Below are 16056 nucleotides of genomic sequence, written 5' to 3'. Positions count from 1 at the left end.
CTCAGTCGGAACTCGGTTTTTCCAGAGGTTCCAGTTGTCTAGAACGCACTCAAGTCGGAGATTTCCGAGTTCCCAGTTGTTTTGAACGCGTGATGAGTGCCGGGAGTTGGGAATCTCAGCTGTCAGAAAAGGGCGGGGACTTTGCGGACATATCCGTTATTGACCAATCGTATCCATGCTGGAGGAGAAACTAGCAAATTAAATTCCAGCATTTTCTATACTTCCTGGAATGATGCGGCTGGGTTCTTTCCTCGTTGCTTTGCAAAATATTTTATCTAGGTAGCTCTCTTTTTCATGTCCATGTTTTGCTGTCAGTTAGCGCTGTAGATTTTTTTCGAGACATTTAAAGCAACGTAGCAGGAACAATTATAACCATGTCAGCAAAGGAAGGAGACAAGGTTATCTAGCGTTAGTCAGTTCATTGAGTTAACGTTAACTAGCTAGTCAAGTGAACGATTTTTTCCCTGCTTAGTCTGCCTGCGTAACAAGAATGTATAGTAGACTTCACCGTTTTGGTTTGCTGTCACCAGAGGAAAAGTTAATGTTTACAGACAAAAAATCACATTTTATTGGTCGCATACACATATTTTACTGATGTTATTGCAGATGCAGTGAAATGCATGTTTTTAGCTCCCAACAGTGCAGTAATACTGAAAAATACAAAACAATACACAAATCCCCCAAAATCAATAAATAGGAGTAAACAATGTCATATGTTATACAGTATCAGTATCAAAGTTTGGACACACCTACTAATTCCAGGGTTTTTCTTTATTTTGACTATTTTCTACATTGTAGAATAATAGTGAAGACATCAAAACTATGAAATAACACACATGGAATCATGTAGTAACCAAAAAAGTGTTAAACAAATCAAAATATATTTGAGATTCTTCAAAGTAGCCACCCTTTGCCTTGATGACAGCTTTGCACACTCTTGGCATTCTCTCAACCATCTTCATGAGGTAGTCACCAGGAATGAATTTCAATTAACTTCTCTGCGCTACGGATTCCTTTAGCGGGATAATTTTCCTAAACAACCGCTGAATTGCAGGGCGCAAAATATTACAAAAAATATTTATAATCATGCAATCACAAGTGAAATATACCAAAACACAGCTTAGCTTGTTGTTAATCCACCTATCGTGTCAGATTTAGAAAATATGCTTTGCAGCGAAAGCAATCCAAGCTTTTGTGAGTGTATCAATCAATGCTACAACAGCTAGCCCCAAATTAGCATGGTCACGAAAGTCAGAAAAGCAATAAAATTAATCGCTTACCTTTGATAATCTTTGGATGTTTGCACTCACGAGACTCCCAGTTACACAACAAATGTTATTTTTGTTCGATAAATATTACTTTTATAACAAAAAAACGCCATTTGGGTTGCGCGTTATATTCAGAAAACCAAAGCCTCGTTCCGTTCGGCGAAAATTCCAAAAAGTATCCGTAATGTTCGTAGAAACATGTCAAATGTTTTTTATAATCAATCCTCAGGTTGTTTTTAACAAACATAATCGATAATATTTCAACCGGACCGTAACCTACTCAATAAAAGAGAGAAAGAAAATGAAGAGCTACCCCTCTCGTGCGCAGGAACTAATCAGAGGACACCTGACTAGTTTTGAAAAATCTCGCTCATTTTTCAAAATAAAAGCCTGAAACTATGTCTAAAGCCTGGTCACAGCCTGAGGAAGCCATTGGAAAAGGAATCTGGTTGATACCCCTTTAAATGGAAGAAAGACGGGCCAGGAAACACAGATAAAAAAAATTAATTTAAAAAACACTTCCGGGTTAGATTTCCTCAGGTTTTTGTCTGCAGAATCAGTTTTGTTATACTCACAGACAATATTTTGACAGTTTTGGAAACTTTGGAGTGCTTTCTATCCTAATCTGTAAATTATATGCATATTCTACGATCTGGACCTGAGAAATAGTCCGTTTACCTTGGGAACGTTATTTTTTTTTAATTAAAAAAATCTGACCCCTAGCGTCAAGAGGTTAACAGGTGTGCCTTGTTAAAAGTTCATTTGTGGAATTTCTTTCCTCAATGCGTTTGAGCCAATCAGTTGTGTTGTGACAAGGTGGGGGGTATACAGAAGAAAGCCCTATTTGGTAAAAGACCAAGTCCATATTATGGCAAGAACAGGTCAAATAAGCAAAGAGAAATGACAGTCCATCATTACTTTAAGACATGAAGGTCAGTCAATCTGGAAACTTTCAAGAACTTTGAAAGTTTCTTCAAGTGCAGTTGCAAAAACCATCAAGCGCTATGATGAAACTGGCTCTCATGAGGACCGCCACAGGAATGAAGACCCAGAGGATACGTTCATTAGTGTTACCAGCCTCAGAAATTGCAGCCCAAATAAATGCTTCAGAGTTCAAGTAACCAACACATCTCAACATCAACTGTTCAGAGGAGATTGCGTGAATCTGGCCTTCATGGTCGAATTGCTGCAAAGAAACCACTACTAAAGGACACCAATAAGAAGAGACTTGCTTGGACCAAGAAACACGAGCAATGGACATTAGACCGGTGGAATTCTGTCCTTTGGTCTGATGAGTCCAAATTGAAAGATTTTTAGTTCCAACCGTTGTGTCTTTGTGAGACGCAGAGTAGGTAAACAGATTATCTCCGCATGTGTGGTTCCCACCGTGAAGCATGGAGGAGGTGTGGGGGTGCTTTGCTGATGACTCTGTCTGTGATTTATTTAGAATTCAAGACACACTTAACCAGCATGTCTTCCACAGCATTCTGCAGCGATACGCCGTCCCATCTGGTTTGGGCTTAGTGGGACTATCATTTGTTTTTCAACAGGACAATGACCCAACTCACCTCCAGGCTGTGTGAGGGTCATTCGACCAAGAAGGAGAGTGATGGAGTGCTGCATCAGATGACCTGGCCTCCACAATCACCCGACCTCAACCCAATTGAGATGGTTTGGGATGAGTTGGACCGCAGAGTGAAGGAAAAGCAGCCAACAAGTGCTCAGGAAATGTGGGAACTCCTTCAAGACTTTTGGAAAAGCATTCCAGGTGAAGCTGGTTGAGAGAATGCCAAGAGTGTGCAAAGCTGTCATCGAGGCAAAGGGTGGCTACTTTGAAGAATCTCAAAGATAAAATATATTTTGATTTGTTTAACACTTTCTTTTTTTGGTTACTACATGATTCCATATGTGTTATTTCATAGTTTTGATGTCTTCACTATTATTCTACAATGTAGAAAATAGTAAAAATAAGAAAAACCCTTGAATGAGTAGTATGTCCAAACTTTTGACTGGTACAGTTTATAGACAATATATGAATAGAAAAGTGTGTACAGCAGTAGTTATATAGGAAGTGGGTAAAACAGTATGTAAACATTTATTAAAGTGACCAGTGTTCAATGGTTAGCAGTCTCTAAAGTGCAGAGTAGAGTATTGGGTGGTAGTCGGCTAGTAACATTGCCATCCCTCTTGTTGTTGTTTTTTTTTTTAGCTACCTTGTATCATTGATTGCACCCTTCATAAAGCTACATAGTCCGCCGAAGTTGGCACTGTTATTTATTTTTCGTCGTTGACAACCTAAAGCCAATTTGTTCAACCATTTTCAACAGCCTGACCCTGCCACTTTGATGGGTAAACCTAAGGGATGGGACTGGAGAAATGTCGCCACTGTCAAATTAATAGAGAACCCATAACAGAGACGCGTTGGTTGGGAATTGTGGGCAGGTGATTGTTCGTGCTGTGAGTTACCTGCTGATGGTGGGCTCCTGCCTATCTATGTCACAATGGAACGCCAGACTATCGCTCCTCAACGTCTTTAGACTATGATTCATGCTTTAGGCATTATAACTAAGTCAAGAATCTTTGGTCATACACACTAAATTGCCAGTTTGTAATGTATGCTACTCTGTTCACAAAAATGGTTAGCTCCTACAGACAGTGAGTCACATTGCCATGTCTTGCTATATAAAGCAGGCAGACAGACATCGAGGCATTCAGTTACTGCTCGATTAAACAGTAGAAGGAGCAAAACGAGTGACCTAAGCGACTTTGAGCGTGGTACCGTCGTTGGTGCCAGGCGCGCTGGTTGCAGTATCTCAGAAATTGCTGGCCTCCTGGGCTTTTCACGCATGACATTGTCTAGGGTTCACCGAGAATGCTAGCTTCGCGCTATACAGACGATGCAGGTGTTGCTAGGCAACCCCCTGACTTGCCGGGGCAAGCCTGCGCCCTCCGTGGCAAAAGCCAGTGTGAGAAACGGGCTAACAAATGTTTGTGCTTTGAAACAAAATAAATACTGCACTCTGACCTACAAAAACAATTTGCTAGGTTCTTGATAGTGTTAGACAAAGCAAGGAAAGAGAACTTCAAAACATGATGTAGTTTTATTTGAATTTGCAGCCGTTGTTGGTAAGTAATGAATCTGCTAGCTTCTGATGTGACTGGGTCACAACATGCCGCCAGAACAGCTTCAAATGCGCCTTGGCATAGATTCTACAAATGCCTGAAACTATTGGAGGGATGCGACACCGTTCTTCCACGAGAAATTCCATAATTTGGTAATAGACTGTTTTCTCTGCTACCGCACGGCAAGCGGTACCGACACACCAAGACTGGAACCAACAGGACTCTGAACAGCTTCTACCTCCAAGCCATAAGACTGCTAAATAGTTATACCGGGAAGCTTTTGGTTAACTATTTAACTACCTGCATTGACCCTTTTTGCGCTAACTCTTTTGACTGATCACATACGCTGCTGGTACCCAATGTATATAGCTATCGTTATTCATTGTGTTTATTATTCGTGTTATTATTTTCTATTTCTCTTTTTTTCTTTCTGCATTGTTGGGAAGGGCCATAAGTAAGCGTTTCACTGTTAGTCTACACCTGTTTTTTATACAATTTGATTCGATTTTTGTGGTGGTGGAAAACGTTGTCTCAGGCGCCGCTCCAGAATCTCCCATAAGTGTTCAATTGGGTTGAGATCTGGTGACTGAGGGGCATACACACACACCCTATAAACCCCATATGCTCCTTTGAGACCCCTCTTTCGAAGTCACCGAAATCTCTTCTAGACTGGTAGACCTCGATAACTACTGTGAGTATTATTATTTGACCATGCTGGTCATTTATGAACATTATAACAGAACATGGCCAAGACGTTCAAATCTCCACCCGGCACAGCCAGAAGAGGACTGGCCACCCCTCATAGCCTGGTTCCTCTCTAGGTTTCTTCCTAGGTTTTGGCCTTTCATGGGGGTTTTCCCTAGCCACCGTGTTTCTACACCTGCATTGCTTGCTGTTTGGGGTTTTAGGCTGGGTTTCTGTACAGCACTTTGAGATATCAGCTGATGTACGAAGGGCTATATAAATAAATTTAATTTGATTTTGATTTGATTTAGACTAAATAATGGGCAACTGGCCATTTTTATTAACTGAAAAGAAATATAAACGCAACATGCAACAATTTCAAAGACTTTACTGAGTTACAGTAGACTCTATGAAATGCAATTGTGTTTGTTGTCCATAGTTTATGCCTGCCCATACCATAACCCCACTGCCACCATGGGGCACTCTGTTTGCAACATTGACATCAGCAAACTGCTCGCCCACATAACGGTGGTGAGGCCGGTTGGACGTATTGCCAAGGTCTCTAAAATTACGTTGGAGTCGGCTTATGGTAGGGACATGAACGTTCAATTCTCTGGCAACGGCTCTGGTGGACATTCCTGCAGTCAGCATGCCAATTGCACGCTCCCTAAACTTGAGACATCTGTGGCAGTGTTGTGTGACACAACTGCGCATTTTAGTGGCATTTTATTGTCCCCAGCACAAGGTGCACCTGTGTAATGATTGTGCTGCTTAAACAGCTTCTTGATATGCCACACCTGTCAGGTGGATGGATTGTCTTGGCAAAGGAGAAATGCACACTAACAGGGATGTAAACAAGTGTGTGTGCACAGAATTTGAGAGAAATAATCTTTCTGTGTGTATAGAACATTTCTGGGATCTTTTATTTTAGCTCATGAAACATGGGACCACACTTTACATGTTGCGTTTATATTTTTGTTCAGTGTACATGACCCTAAGCATGATGGGATGTTTTAGTTTCTTAACTCAGGAACCACAATTGTGTGGAAGCACCTGCTTTCTATATATTTTATCCTTCATAATGAAGTGTTTTCTTTATTTTGGGAGTTAGCTGTATCTGCTGGTACTAAACAAATTGAATGTGACCCTACACTGAACAACAGTAGTAGGGGCACTTTTGGTTACAGTGTATGTAATTTATAGCCGGAGTGCCAGTCTTTGTGCTATCATGTCAACTCATTATCAATCATTGTTATACCAAACATTTGGCTTGACAATGAGCAATGGACTTGGCAAGAGCACAAACAGATCTGGGACCAGTCTGTCAAACTAGCTGTGTCATACTTGCAGATGAGATGCCATACTAGAGCACTCACAATTCTGTCTTGTAGGGATTTTTACCAGAGAATCTTCGCTTGCTATCTACATGTATGATGTTCCAGGAACTTTTCACTGGTGAACTTGATAATGAGTAAACTTTGAGTGGAAATGTGTGTGAATGGAGTTTGCGTGATGTGTGATTGAAACCTATTTTGTTCTTGTTCATTTTCAGTCCAAGGACAAGATGATGCGTGGCTCTAGAAGAGGCTGTGTGCGTCTCCGGGTAAGGAACTGGTTTGGGTTGTTGATCATGCTTATTAGCCTATGTGCTTCGAGGGACAATTTGCACCTGCTGAACAAGTAGATATTATCCTATCTAGCCTAATACTGTTCTGTTGTAGTTGTTCTTTGGCTATACAATACAAGGCTATTTAATATCAGCACCTTCCAGAAGTTTGTGAAAATATTGCCACTAGATGGCAGCATTTGATTTATTACTTATACCTGCAATAGACACTAACAAAATAGGATTTTTTGTTTCCTAAAATGGATCCTAGCTGGCCCATTGACTTGCCCTTTGTTCTTTCTATCCTCAAGGAATTAACTATACATAATTTAGTAGCATAGCGTTCAGAGATCTACTTTGAACTTCAGCTCAAACAGAGGTTTTACTTTTTAAACAAATAGTTTGATATATTGGAATGTCTTGGGGGAAACAACCTGTTTGGTATATTTTTGTATCAAGACTAGATGAAGTAGTATTTTAATTCTTTATTCTAATACTTTTATGGGTAGAGGTGAGAATTGGGCAAACATACAATCTGGAATTCAGTACCCACAATTAAAAACGCATATGTTTTGAATAGCCCATTTTAGGGTAAGAGTGTAACGTGTGAGTATCATCATGTGCGTAGTTGTCTTTTCTTTTTTTCTTTTTTTACTTAAGTTTTGGCAATAATTTGGGAAGGACAACCCAATGTCAGAATTTGTTTATTTTTGCCAAGAGACAATGTTCACACTTCACATTTATGCAAAAAATACCTTTCATGGACATCACACACTCTGCTGCAATCCACAGCTTTGAGAAAACAACAGTTGGCTAGATTCTCAAGCTTGTGAAATTGATACCCCTCTTTTTCTTGTTGGTTGGTCAGATGATCGATAATGGAATTATGAAGACAATTTTTCTGATGACTTTCATCTGTTTTGTGCTGATTTTGAAGGTATATGAGCATTCACATGTTAGTTATTTCAGGTAAAGAGAACATATCTTACACTGAGCAGCATTTTCCTAGATTCATATACGTGTACAAAATCTGACTTTACGTAGAGTTTTGTGTGTTGTAATGTTTGGGAGTTTAGCCAATCTCTACTATTAAGAAGTGTCAAGCATAAAATTATTGACTTGCAGGCATAGCCTTGTTGAATATGGAATTGTGCTATACATTGACTGATTACTAGCCTAGTTGAGTATATTTATTCCTTAGTACAAGCTTTAGACAGTTGGGACAGTACAGTGGATTTACTTATGACGTGATGGAATTTTCTTCTTGTTGTCAGACACACAAGCGCTAAACGCACACCACATGTATTAACACCTAGGTTACATTATTTCTAGCCTAATTACACTCATCGCTAGTTGAAAGCGCGTTCCTCATTTTGTACCAGTGCCTTTGTCTCTCTGTGTGAAGCGAGCAGCCAGGGCATTGTCTTTTAATGAGTCATCACATACTGTAGTGGTTCTCTGATAATGGACGCCTACACCTCACCCTCGGTACATGGAAAGTCTTAATGCATCTTTGTGGTTAATTATATCAAATGTTTTACTTAATGAAAAGATAAGCAAATGCCTTTTTTTCCCTCAAGGTTGGTTTTGACAAGCAAGCAGGTTTGAGATATACTTTTGCTAGGTGCCATGCCACAAACAGTTCTGCAGAGATTTTCTTTCCTTCCATGCAGCTGGTCCCCAATGTCTGTCTGTTCGATACCTGTTCCTGCATCTCTCCCTCCACCCAGACACCCCCTCCTCTTTCTCTCATTATCCCATGCCTCGGTGGGTTTTTGATAGTAAGCAGGAGAGGGGGATGGTGACGTCTCACTGCCTCCTCTTCCTTTTTGGTTTCCCAGGGAGCTGTAATAGGAATCGATGATGAGGACGACAGCACATTCACCATCACTGTGGACCAGAAGACTTTCCATTTTCAAGGTGAGTCTCTTGTTTTTTTTTCTCCTCCTCCCCTCTCCCTCACCTCCCACTCTGCTGACTCCCATGTCGTTTGGAGTATATCTGTCAATGCTGCATACGGCCGGCTGCTCGCGTGTAGGGTCTCTTTGTAGCTTGTTTTCTATCTCTCTCTCTCTCATACGCTCTTCCTGCCTTTTTAAAAGGAGGATTATTATATCGTTGCGTCAACACAAGCAGACACGCACATCTAGGCATTTGAGTGGCTCGTCGTCTCTGTGGATCCTTCCTTTTTCATCAGCAGCATCTGGCAGCTTTGCAAAGTAGAAGTGAAATGGGTAGGAGCTAAAGCAAGATTTATTCCACACCAAGATTCTTCTGTAATGGAAAGAAGCAGCTCTTTTTTTTAGGAAGATTACTTGCATTTTCTACCGCCTCTGGGAATAAAACGATTACTGCTGAGCTAAAAGCCGAGCTATCTGCACTGCCGCTCCCCACCCTGAACACCGCCACTTCACAGAGACAGGACTGGCCCCTCTCCCAGACACCCCTCACCCCACCCCTTTCCCCCAGACAGCAGCTGCACCGTCCGTCCACCAAGCGGACCTCTCTTCTCCAGGTCTCTAACCTCCTCCACCTTGTCACAACCCCATCCCCCCCCCCCCCCCCCCCCCCACAGCCACCACTACCGCCACCAGCACGTTATCCATGGTGGGCCCACCTCCACCTCCTCCATGCCATCTCCCATTGCTATGTTCCGAAACTGTATGCTGTGGTTCTACAAAAGGAAGGGTAAGGAGATGTATGCATGCTGGCCTCTGTTAGCAGGTCGAAGGGCATGATTCGGTGAAGCAGCGGTAGTAGCCGTTTCCTACGTATTTGTGTTGGTGGTTTTTGTAGCTTACCGTTTTCTTTGATTTACTGTGTTTTCTATAGCGGTTGTTTAACGTGGAAGACGTATCATATGTTTTATTAACTTTTAGAAAATATGTTTAAAAGGCTTGATGGTTTAAAGAAACAGTATTATGGAAGATTGTTTCTTAGAGGTGCATTGTCAGGTCACCTGTTTATTAAGATTATGTTGGCTGACGTCATAATTCTGTGATATTGTTATGTCTGATTCAATTTGAAATTCATATGTCAAGTTGTTTGAGTTCTAATTCCTAATTCTATGGTCATAACTAAGCCAGTTTTCATTTTGTCTTTTGGTCTACTTGCGCTATTATGCGTATCTCCAAATGTCATCTGAGTTCACCCTTTAAAAAATGCAGCCTTGAAAGACTTTTGGATTCCTAGCTCTGGGGAGTGAAACAAGGATGCTCCTCCAGATGATGCCTCCAAGTTGAAAAGCTATTATACGATTACGTGGAAAAGATGGGAACTTCACGGCCATTTCACAACCCATCTGTCACCCAAGCCTATGGGAATTATTTTCTATCACAAGGACATACTCATTTCCACTTGAAAAGGACACAAAGGATATATGCGCTACTCCCCCAGATGTTTGCTGTTGGAGATGCGTTACTCAGGATCCAGCTGATGTTACACACGTTTGTTCTGGTGTGGTGCTGCGGCAGGCAGGCGGGCGGGCTGTGTCAGAAGAGGAGGAGTGGAGCATGGGTGAGGTATGGGGCGGCCACAGATGACGGCTGCAGAGAGAGAAGCTCTGTATTTCTATTTCGAGGATCATCCATAATTCATCACGCTCTTTTTCTGGCGGAGCATCAGAGCCTTTCAACTCCCACTTTACACAGCACACCTCCCCGTGTGCTAAAGAGCTCTTTACCCAGCCCCCATACAGACAAAAATGCTTAGCCTGGGAAACTGCTGAATGCAATGGCCAAGCCCATGACGAGCAGGTTGCCTGTTGTAGAGAAGAGGTCTAGTAGTTCTGCCCAGTATATGGATTATAGCACTGTGTACACGCAAAGTGATGTATGACCAGGTATTGAGCTTATCTTGGGGGATAGCTGACCTGTATGTGACCTGGGGGGATGACTCCGGTAAATGTGTGTTAGAAAGGGTCTGTGACTGGAATGGAGCTGTGATGCCTTGTCATCTTACCTGTTCTGCAAGGGGCTCCTACCTCAGCACAGTGACCGCACAGAGCACAGTCTGCTTCAGCACAGTCTGTAGCTAGGAAATAACATTTACTCTTTGTTTTCTCCCTAAAAAGAACATGCCGTCATTAGCACACACAGAGATTTACTCCAAACCCCTCTCTCTCAATCAAGATACTCCTTTATGGTGTTTACCAAAAACTGCTGTGCATCATACCATCTACATTCCATTCATTCAGCCAAATAGGGGAGGCAGAAGAGGTGAACAATATATGATTCACATCCTTTGGAGGAAGGCAGCAGAGCAGTTTTGATTGGTGTGTTTTAGGAATGTGATAGTGCGTAACCAGAGAGGAAATGGAATCATCTGCTTGTTAGGCACTAGCAGTGTGTCTGTCTGACTGCTGTCACCTTGCTGAAGACTCTCCGGTCTCTCCACCGCCCCCCGCCTATTTATCTCTCTGGGCCTGGCTGTCAGTAATAAGCCGTGCTCTGGAGAATGCCCTCTTTGTGTACTAATGGCCCAGGAGTTAATAATAATAAACTTTGCTTTCATCCAGAGGAGCCACCTACCTTCTGAGGGAGAGGGGGAGCATTAGGTCCTAATTGGGTTGTGAGTGAGTGCGTGCCATGTCATGGCCTGTTTGGGCTCTGTGTTGAACTCTGGGGGACTGCACAAGTTTATGACTTGCCTAGGCTTCAAGCCACCATTGTTATTCATGTAAAACAGTCACACCAAGAGTTCATATTATATAAATGAAGAAAATTGGAACCACGAGAAGTGCTGTACAGAACAATTTGTTTTATTGGTCTCCAAGTTCTGTAAGTGTTCAATATCTTCTACTGTTGTTAATTTTCTGTTGCTATCACTTCATCAGCAATGTCTGTAGCCTATATCATGCTCAAGACTGACCCCAGTAATGATGGTTGGTGTTATGACAGACTGTGTATCCCCTCTGCTGGCTAGGAGTGGCCATGTTTGTCATCCACAGTAAATATCACACAGGGATGGTACAGTGTTTGCTTGCAAGTCACAGATAGTTGTAGAACTGACCAAACAGTGCACCCTCACTGTCACACAAAGAGCTTTAGGTAGAAGGGAGATTTTTCATTAGCTCTTTACATGCCATGCAACCAAGTAGAAAGTAGTGCTCTTTCAATCTAATAATCAAGCAAGCATCTTTGTTTTCTATTTTTTTTTAAATGGTTGGACACTGATGTGACACCAACATACTGTATTTCACACAATAATTTTTGTTTGTTTTACGCCATTCTCACGGCAGATTGACCCTATTGCTATTATGGGGTAAACACGCATCTATAGAAAGGTTTTGCTAAGCAAAGTGCGCCTAAATTAAATTAGCACAGACATGGAGGTGAGAGGGTGTTGAGGCAATGGGGTGAGGGCCTGGCATGAGCCCTGGCTGCTTCTAATGTCTTTAAAAGCTTTGGGCTTTCATCCTGAGCTCTTATCCATCAATCATCTGGGTACACTGTATTTTACATCTCAATTAAACTTCTCCAGGCCCCCAGTCACCTCCTGTGATGAAATACTGGATTGCCCATTATGATTGTTGTTTTTGTCCTTTAAAAAAAATATTCTTCTAATTCCATGCTTTCGCAATGCTTTTTGCTTAATTGCGATCAGAAAAAGAACAATTCTCAATTTTTTATGTTGATAATGTTTCTTTTGTTTATGAAATGCAGCAAACATTTATGAAAATGTGTCAATGTTCCTTTTCAGATTTTGGACTGTTTAACTTTAACTTGATAGGCATATTTAGATGGATTAACCCACAGACCCATAACGTCTCCCTCAAGCTCCTGTTCAATTCCCACAGTCATCATTCAGAATCATAGGATGACTCAGAAAAATGAATGAAAACATTAGTAGCCTCAACTAGTCGAAAGAAGGCCAGTTTTATTGCTTCTTTAATCAGAACAACCGTTTTCATCTGTGCTAACATAATTGCAAAAGGGTTTTCTAATGATCAATAAGTCTTTTAAAATGATAAACTTGGATTAGCTAACACAACGTGCCGTTGGAACATAGGAGTGATGATTGCTGATAATGGGCCTCTGTACGCCTATGTAGATATTCCATTAAAAATCTGCCGTTTCCAGCTACAATGGTCATTTACAATATTAACAATGTCTACACTGTATTTCTAATCAATTTGATGTAATTGTCATGGACAAAAACAAGGACATTTCTAAGTGACCCCAAACTTTTGAACCGTAGTGTATACATGTTGTTCAATCATTGCTCCTACACTGCGTAGCTGGGCGCTAAAATAGAACTTAGTTCTATTTGTGACACTCAACGTTCTGCAAGTTCTGCCTCTCAAATATTCTCATTGGTTTTTAGGAACATATACCCACGTGGATGATTGAAAAATTAACTGATGTCCACACTACAGTCAGTTGTAGTAATGCACCGTGAAGTTGGTTGCCAACCGCCATATAAAGTCCAAAGAAGAAAAAGAAGCCTGAAGGAGGAGAGATGACGAGAAACTAATTCGTTTCACCGTTTTATCTGTGGATTAATTGTAGGAGTAGAGGACCTTGTGCATTTCAGGTAAAATAACAACCCAATGTTTATATCCCAGAACAAATTAGCTAGCAACGGCAAGCTAGCTATCTAAATTGCTATAAATGTTTAATGCTTTTCGACCTGTCCCCAAATGAATACAATTGGTTCAGAGTTTGTTTTGATATTTCAACCTGTGTGTCCTGATCTCGTCTGGTGTGGGGGGACAATATCAACTTGCGCGTGATGGCGCGTGCGGTCTGGTCAGCATGTAAGGCGGCATTGGCCCGCACTCTTATGCCTCATGTTCACCAGCTGCATCAAACCTTTTGCGTTCTGGGGGAAGTCATTCAATGGCAATGGTGCGTTGAATGACTTCTGGATGCCGCGCTAGGCTGCGGGGGGTACCGCATGCTTTCAATATTTTCAACTGGTGCGTTGCTTTACCGTGCTGTGGTACAAAGGAAAGTACACACACAGACTCCAACTGGCTAGGTTTTTTTGAAGAGCAAAATAATCCACTTGTTAAATAAAGATTAAAAAACTAGGTTTAACTAGGCAAGTCAGTTAAGAACAAATTCTTATTTACAATGACGGCCTACCAGGGAACAGTGGGTTAACAGCCTTGTTCAGGGGCAGAGCGACAGATGTCAGCGCGGGGATTTGATCTAGCAACCTTTCGTTTACTGGCCCAATGCTCTAACCACTAGGCTACCTGCCGCCCCCAAACTAGTTTTAACAAGTAGATTATTTTCGCTCTTCACTCGCAGTCGCTTAGTAGCCCAGGCCTACTCCTGACCAGAAGCCTGTGACTTCACTGACTTGTCTGATAATCAATCAATCAATCAGATTTTGTTTCACTGAATCTCTGTCTGTGTAGGCTATTTGGGTAATTGGTTTCTGGCTGGGCAAATAAGTGGAGGTGGCATAGCTAATCGTCGTTTGCTCATCTATCACAGATCAGAAACGTTAACCATGCAATAATGTAGCCTAAATGAAGTGTAGGACTATTATGTTGCCCCATCGCGTATAGCCAACTCCAAAAGTCTACAGAGGTTGTGAAATATGAACACCAGACCTGTATTTCAAATAGGATCGGTATTATTATGAAAGTCCACTTCATCTAATGCCTGCTCCCTAACGAAGTGGAGAGAGGGTCAACAAGAGATTAATCGTGGATGGGCTTGGGCTATGTTTCAAAATATCACTGTAATCGAGGTAGGTGTGTCTTGTCGGTTTTAATGAACAAAATAATGAACTATTGATTTAATTAATTTGGACGTAACGTAAGTAAACTCAAAATATGCCTTTCAATTGTTTTTGAAGTTACGTTTTATTAGTCTTATGTTTATTAGGACCTGCCTAAACAAATTAATAATGGATTTATTTTTTCAATGGTGGATATTCAATGGATTTATTAAAATAGACGCCCAACCACATCTGCACACCACTACTACCACTCGTCACCAGCAAGGCGTATACATGCAAGAATGTGGTAAAAATGGGTCTGTTTGTAAGGGGGTCATATAAACATTGCCCACTTTTTTTTTTTACTTGCAAAAATACTGAGTATAGAGGTTCCATGGACTCTGGGCTCGCAAGTGTAAATATTAGAGGCTTTATTTGCTCTGTTTATTTGCTATGAGGGTGCAGCCGTGCCTGGCAACAGGCTGTGTGTCTCGTCAGGAGACCTGCCTTCCTACTCTCTTGCCCAGCGACGCACCAGAGGGGTTGCAAGAACCCCCTCAGCAACTGCATGGCACAGCACAATGAGCACATAGTTAACTAGTTGGGCAAGATGAGCACAGATGAGGTGCTCTAGTCCTTGTTGTAGCTACTAGGTTATGCACTCTGTTGCTGTTGTAATAATTCCCATCTGTACTATGGCTGATCTGGTGTGTTTTGTGCGCTTTCCCTCTCAGCTCGAGATGCAGACGAACGGGAGAAGTGGATCCATGCCTTAGAGGGGACTATTCTCCGCCACACCCTTCAACTGCGGGTAAGTCACTCACTCACTGATCTGTTCAGACTAGCTTCACACTTGTGATACTGGCTGTACTAGTGCCATGCCCCTGAGTTCAGCTCGAGAGGAGAGAGAGTTTGCTCAACATATTTACATGGGAATAACTTTGGCTGTTGTGCATAGTTTTTCATTTTTATTCAAAGTGTGTGTTTTAACCTTCAAAGAAAGACCATAATGTAGTATTTCTTAAATCTGCTTTTTTGATTACTTAAGACCACAGGAAATGATAGAGGAACTGTTGAGAACATTGAGCAATAGCAGTTCATGTTTAACATTTTGGAGCGTATTTGTGGAGGTCTTTTGGATGCAGGAAGTTGTCATACAGAATGAATATAATGTCTCTGTCAGCCTCATCCAAGCTAGTAGCACTGGGACACTGCTGACAGGCTAAGGCATTCTGGTCCTCATCAGAGAGTGGGTTAAGGAGTCATCTGAGAATAGAAGGAATTAGTGCGCTCTCTTTTTGATCTCGTGTTCTTCGCTCCTTCTGTGCGGTGTGCACTGCCACTGTGCACCTTCCCATTTACACACACACACCAAGCACCTGCCACTCACAACAACAAAGATGAGAGGTCACGTCTTCCTCTCTGACAAGCAGTTTTAACTCTCTATTTTAGCATATGAGGTTTGGTCCAACAGAATCAGTCATGGACACTGAAACACATTGAGACATTATTTTACATGTAATAGAAGAGAAGTTAACCTTGTCTCAACTCCTCAAATTGCACGCAGAGCAAACTACTTAAACAGATATCAAGGAACATTGAGTATGTTTACATGGACACTAATAATTCGATGTTAAACTGATCATGGCAGTAGGCAGAGTTATTCTGATTATCTTAATCAGCCCAAGGTCATCATCAAAG

General features: G+C 41.6%; 1 protein-coding gene across 2 annotated transcripts in view; it reads left to right on the top strand.

Annotated features, from left to right (window-relative positions):
- The window catches only part of LOC139578462 (oxysterol-binding protein-related protein 9-like), a 34439-nt gene that overhangs the window by 402 nt on the left and 17981 nt on the right, over positions 1-16056 (top strand). For both annotated transcript variants that reach the window (XM_071406085.1, XM_071406084.1), the window contains exons 2-4: positions 6628-6678; positions 8523-8601; positions 15090-15166. In XM_071406085.1, coding sequence (XP_071262186.1) covers positions 6628-6678; positions 8523-8601; positions 15090-15166 — 207 coding nt within the window. The remainder of the gene's footprint in view (positions 1-6627; positions 6679-8522; positions 8602-15089; positions 15167-16056) is intronic.

This window comes from Salvelinus alpinus, chromosome 6 (genome assembly GCF_045679555.1).
Source record: "Salvelinus alpinus chromosome 6, SLU_Salpinus.1, whole genome shotgun sequence".
NCBI lineage: Eukaryota > Metazoa > Chordata > Actinopteri > Salmoniformes > Salmonidae > Salvelinus > Salvelinus alpinus.
The sequence above is the reverse complement of the archived record's forward strand: the minus strand, read 5'-3'. Positions and strand labels throughout refer to the sequence as shown.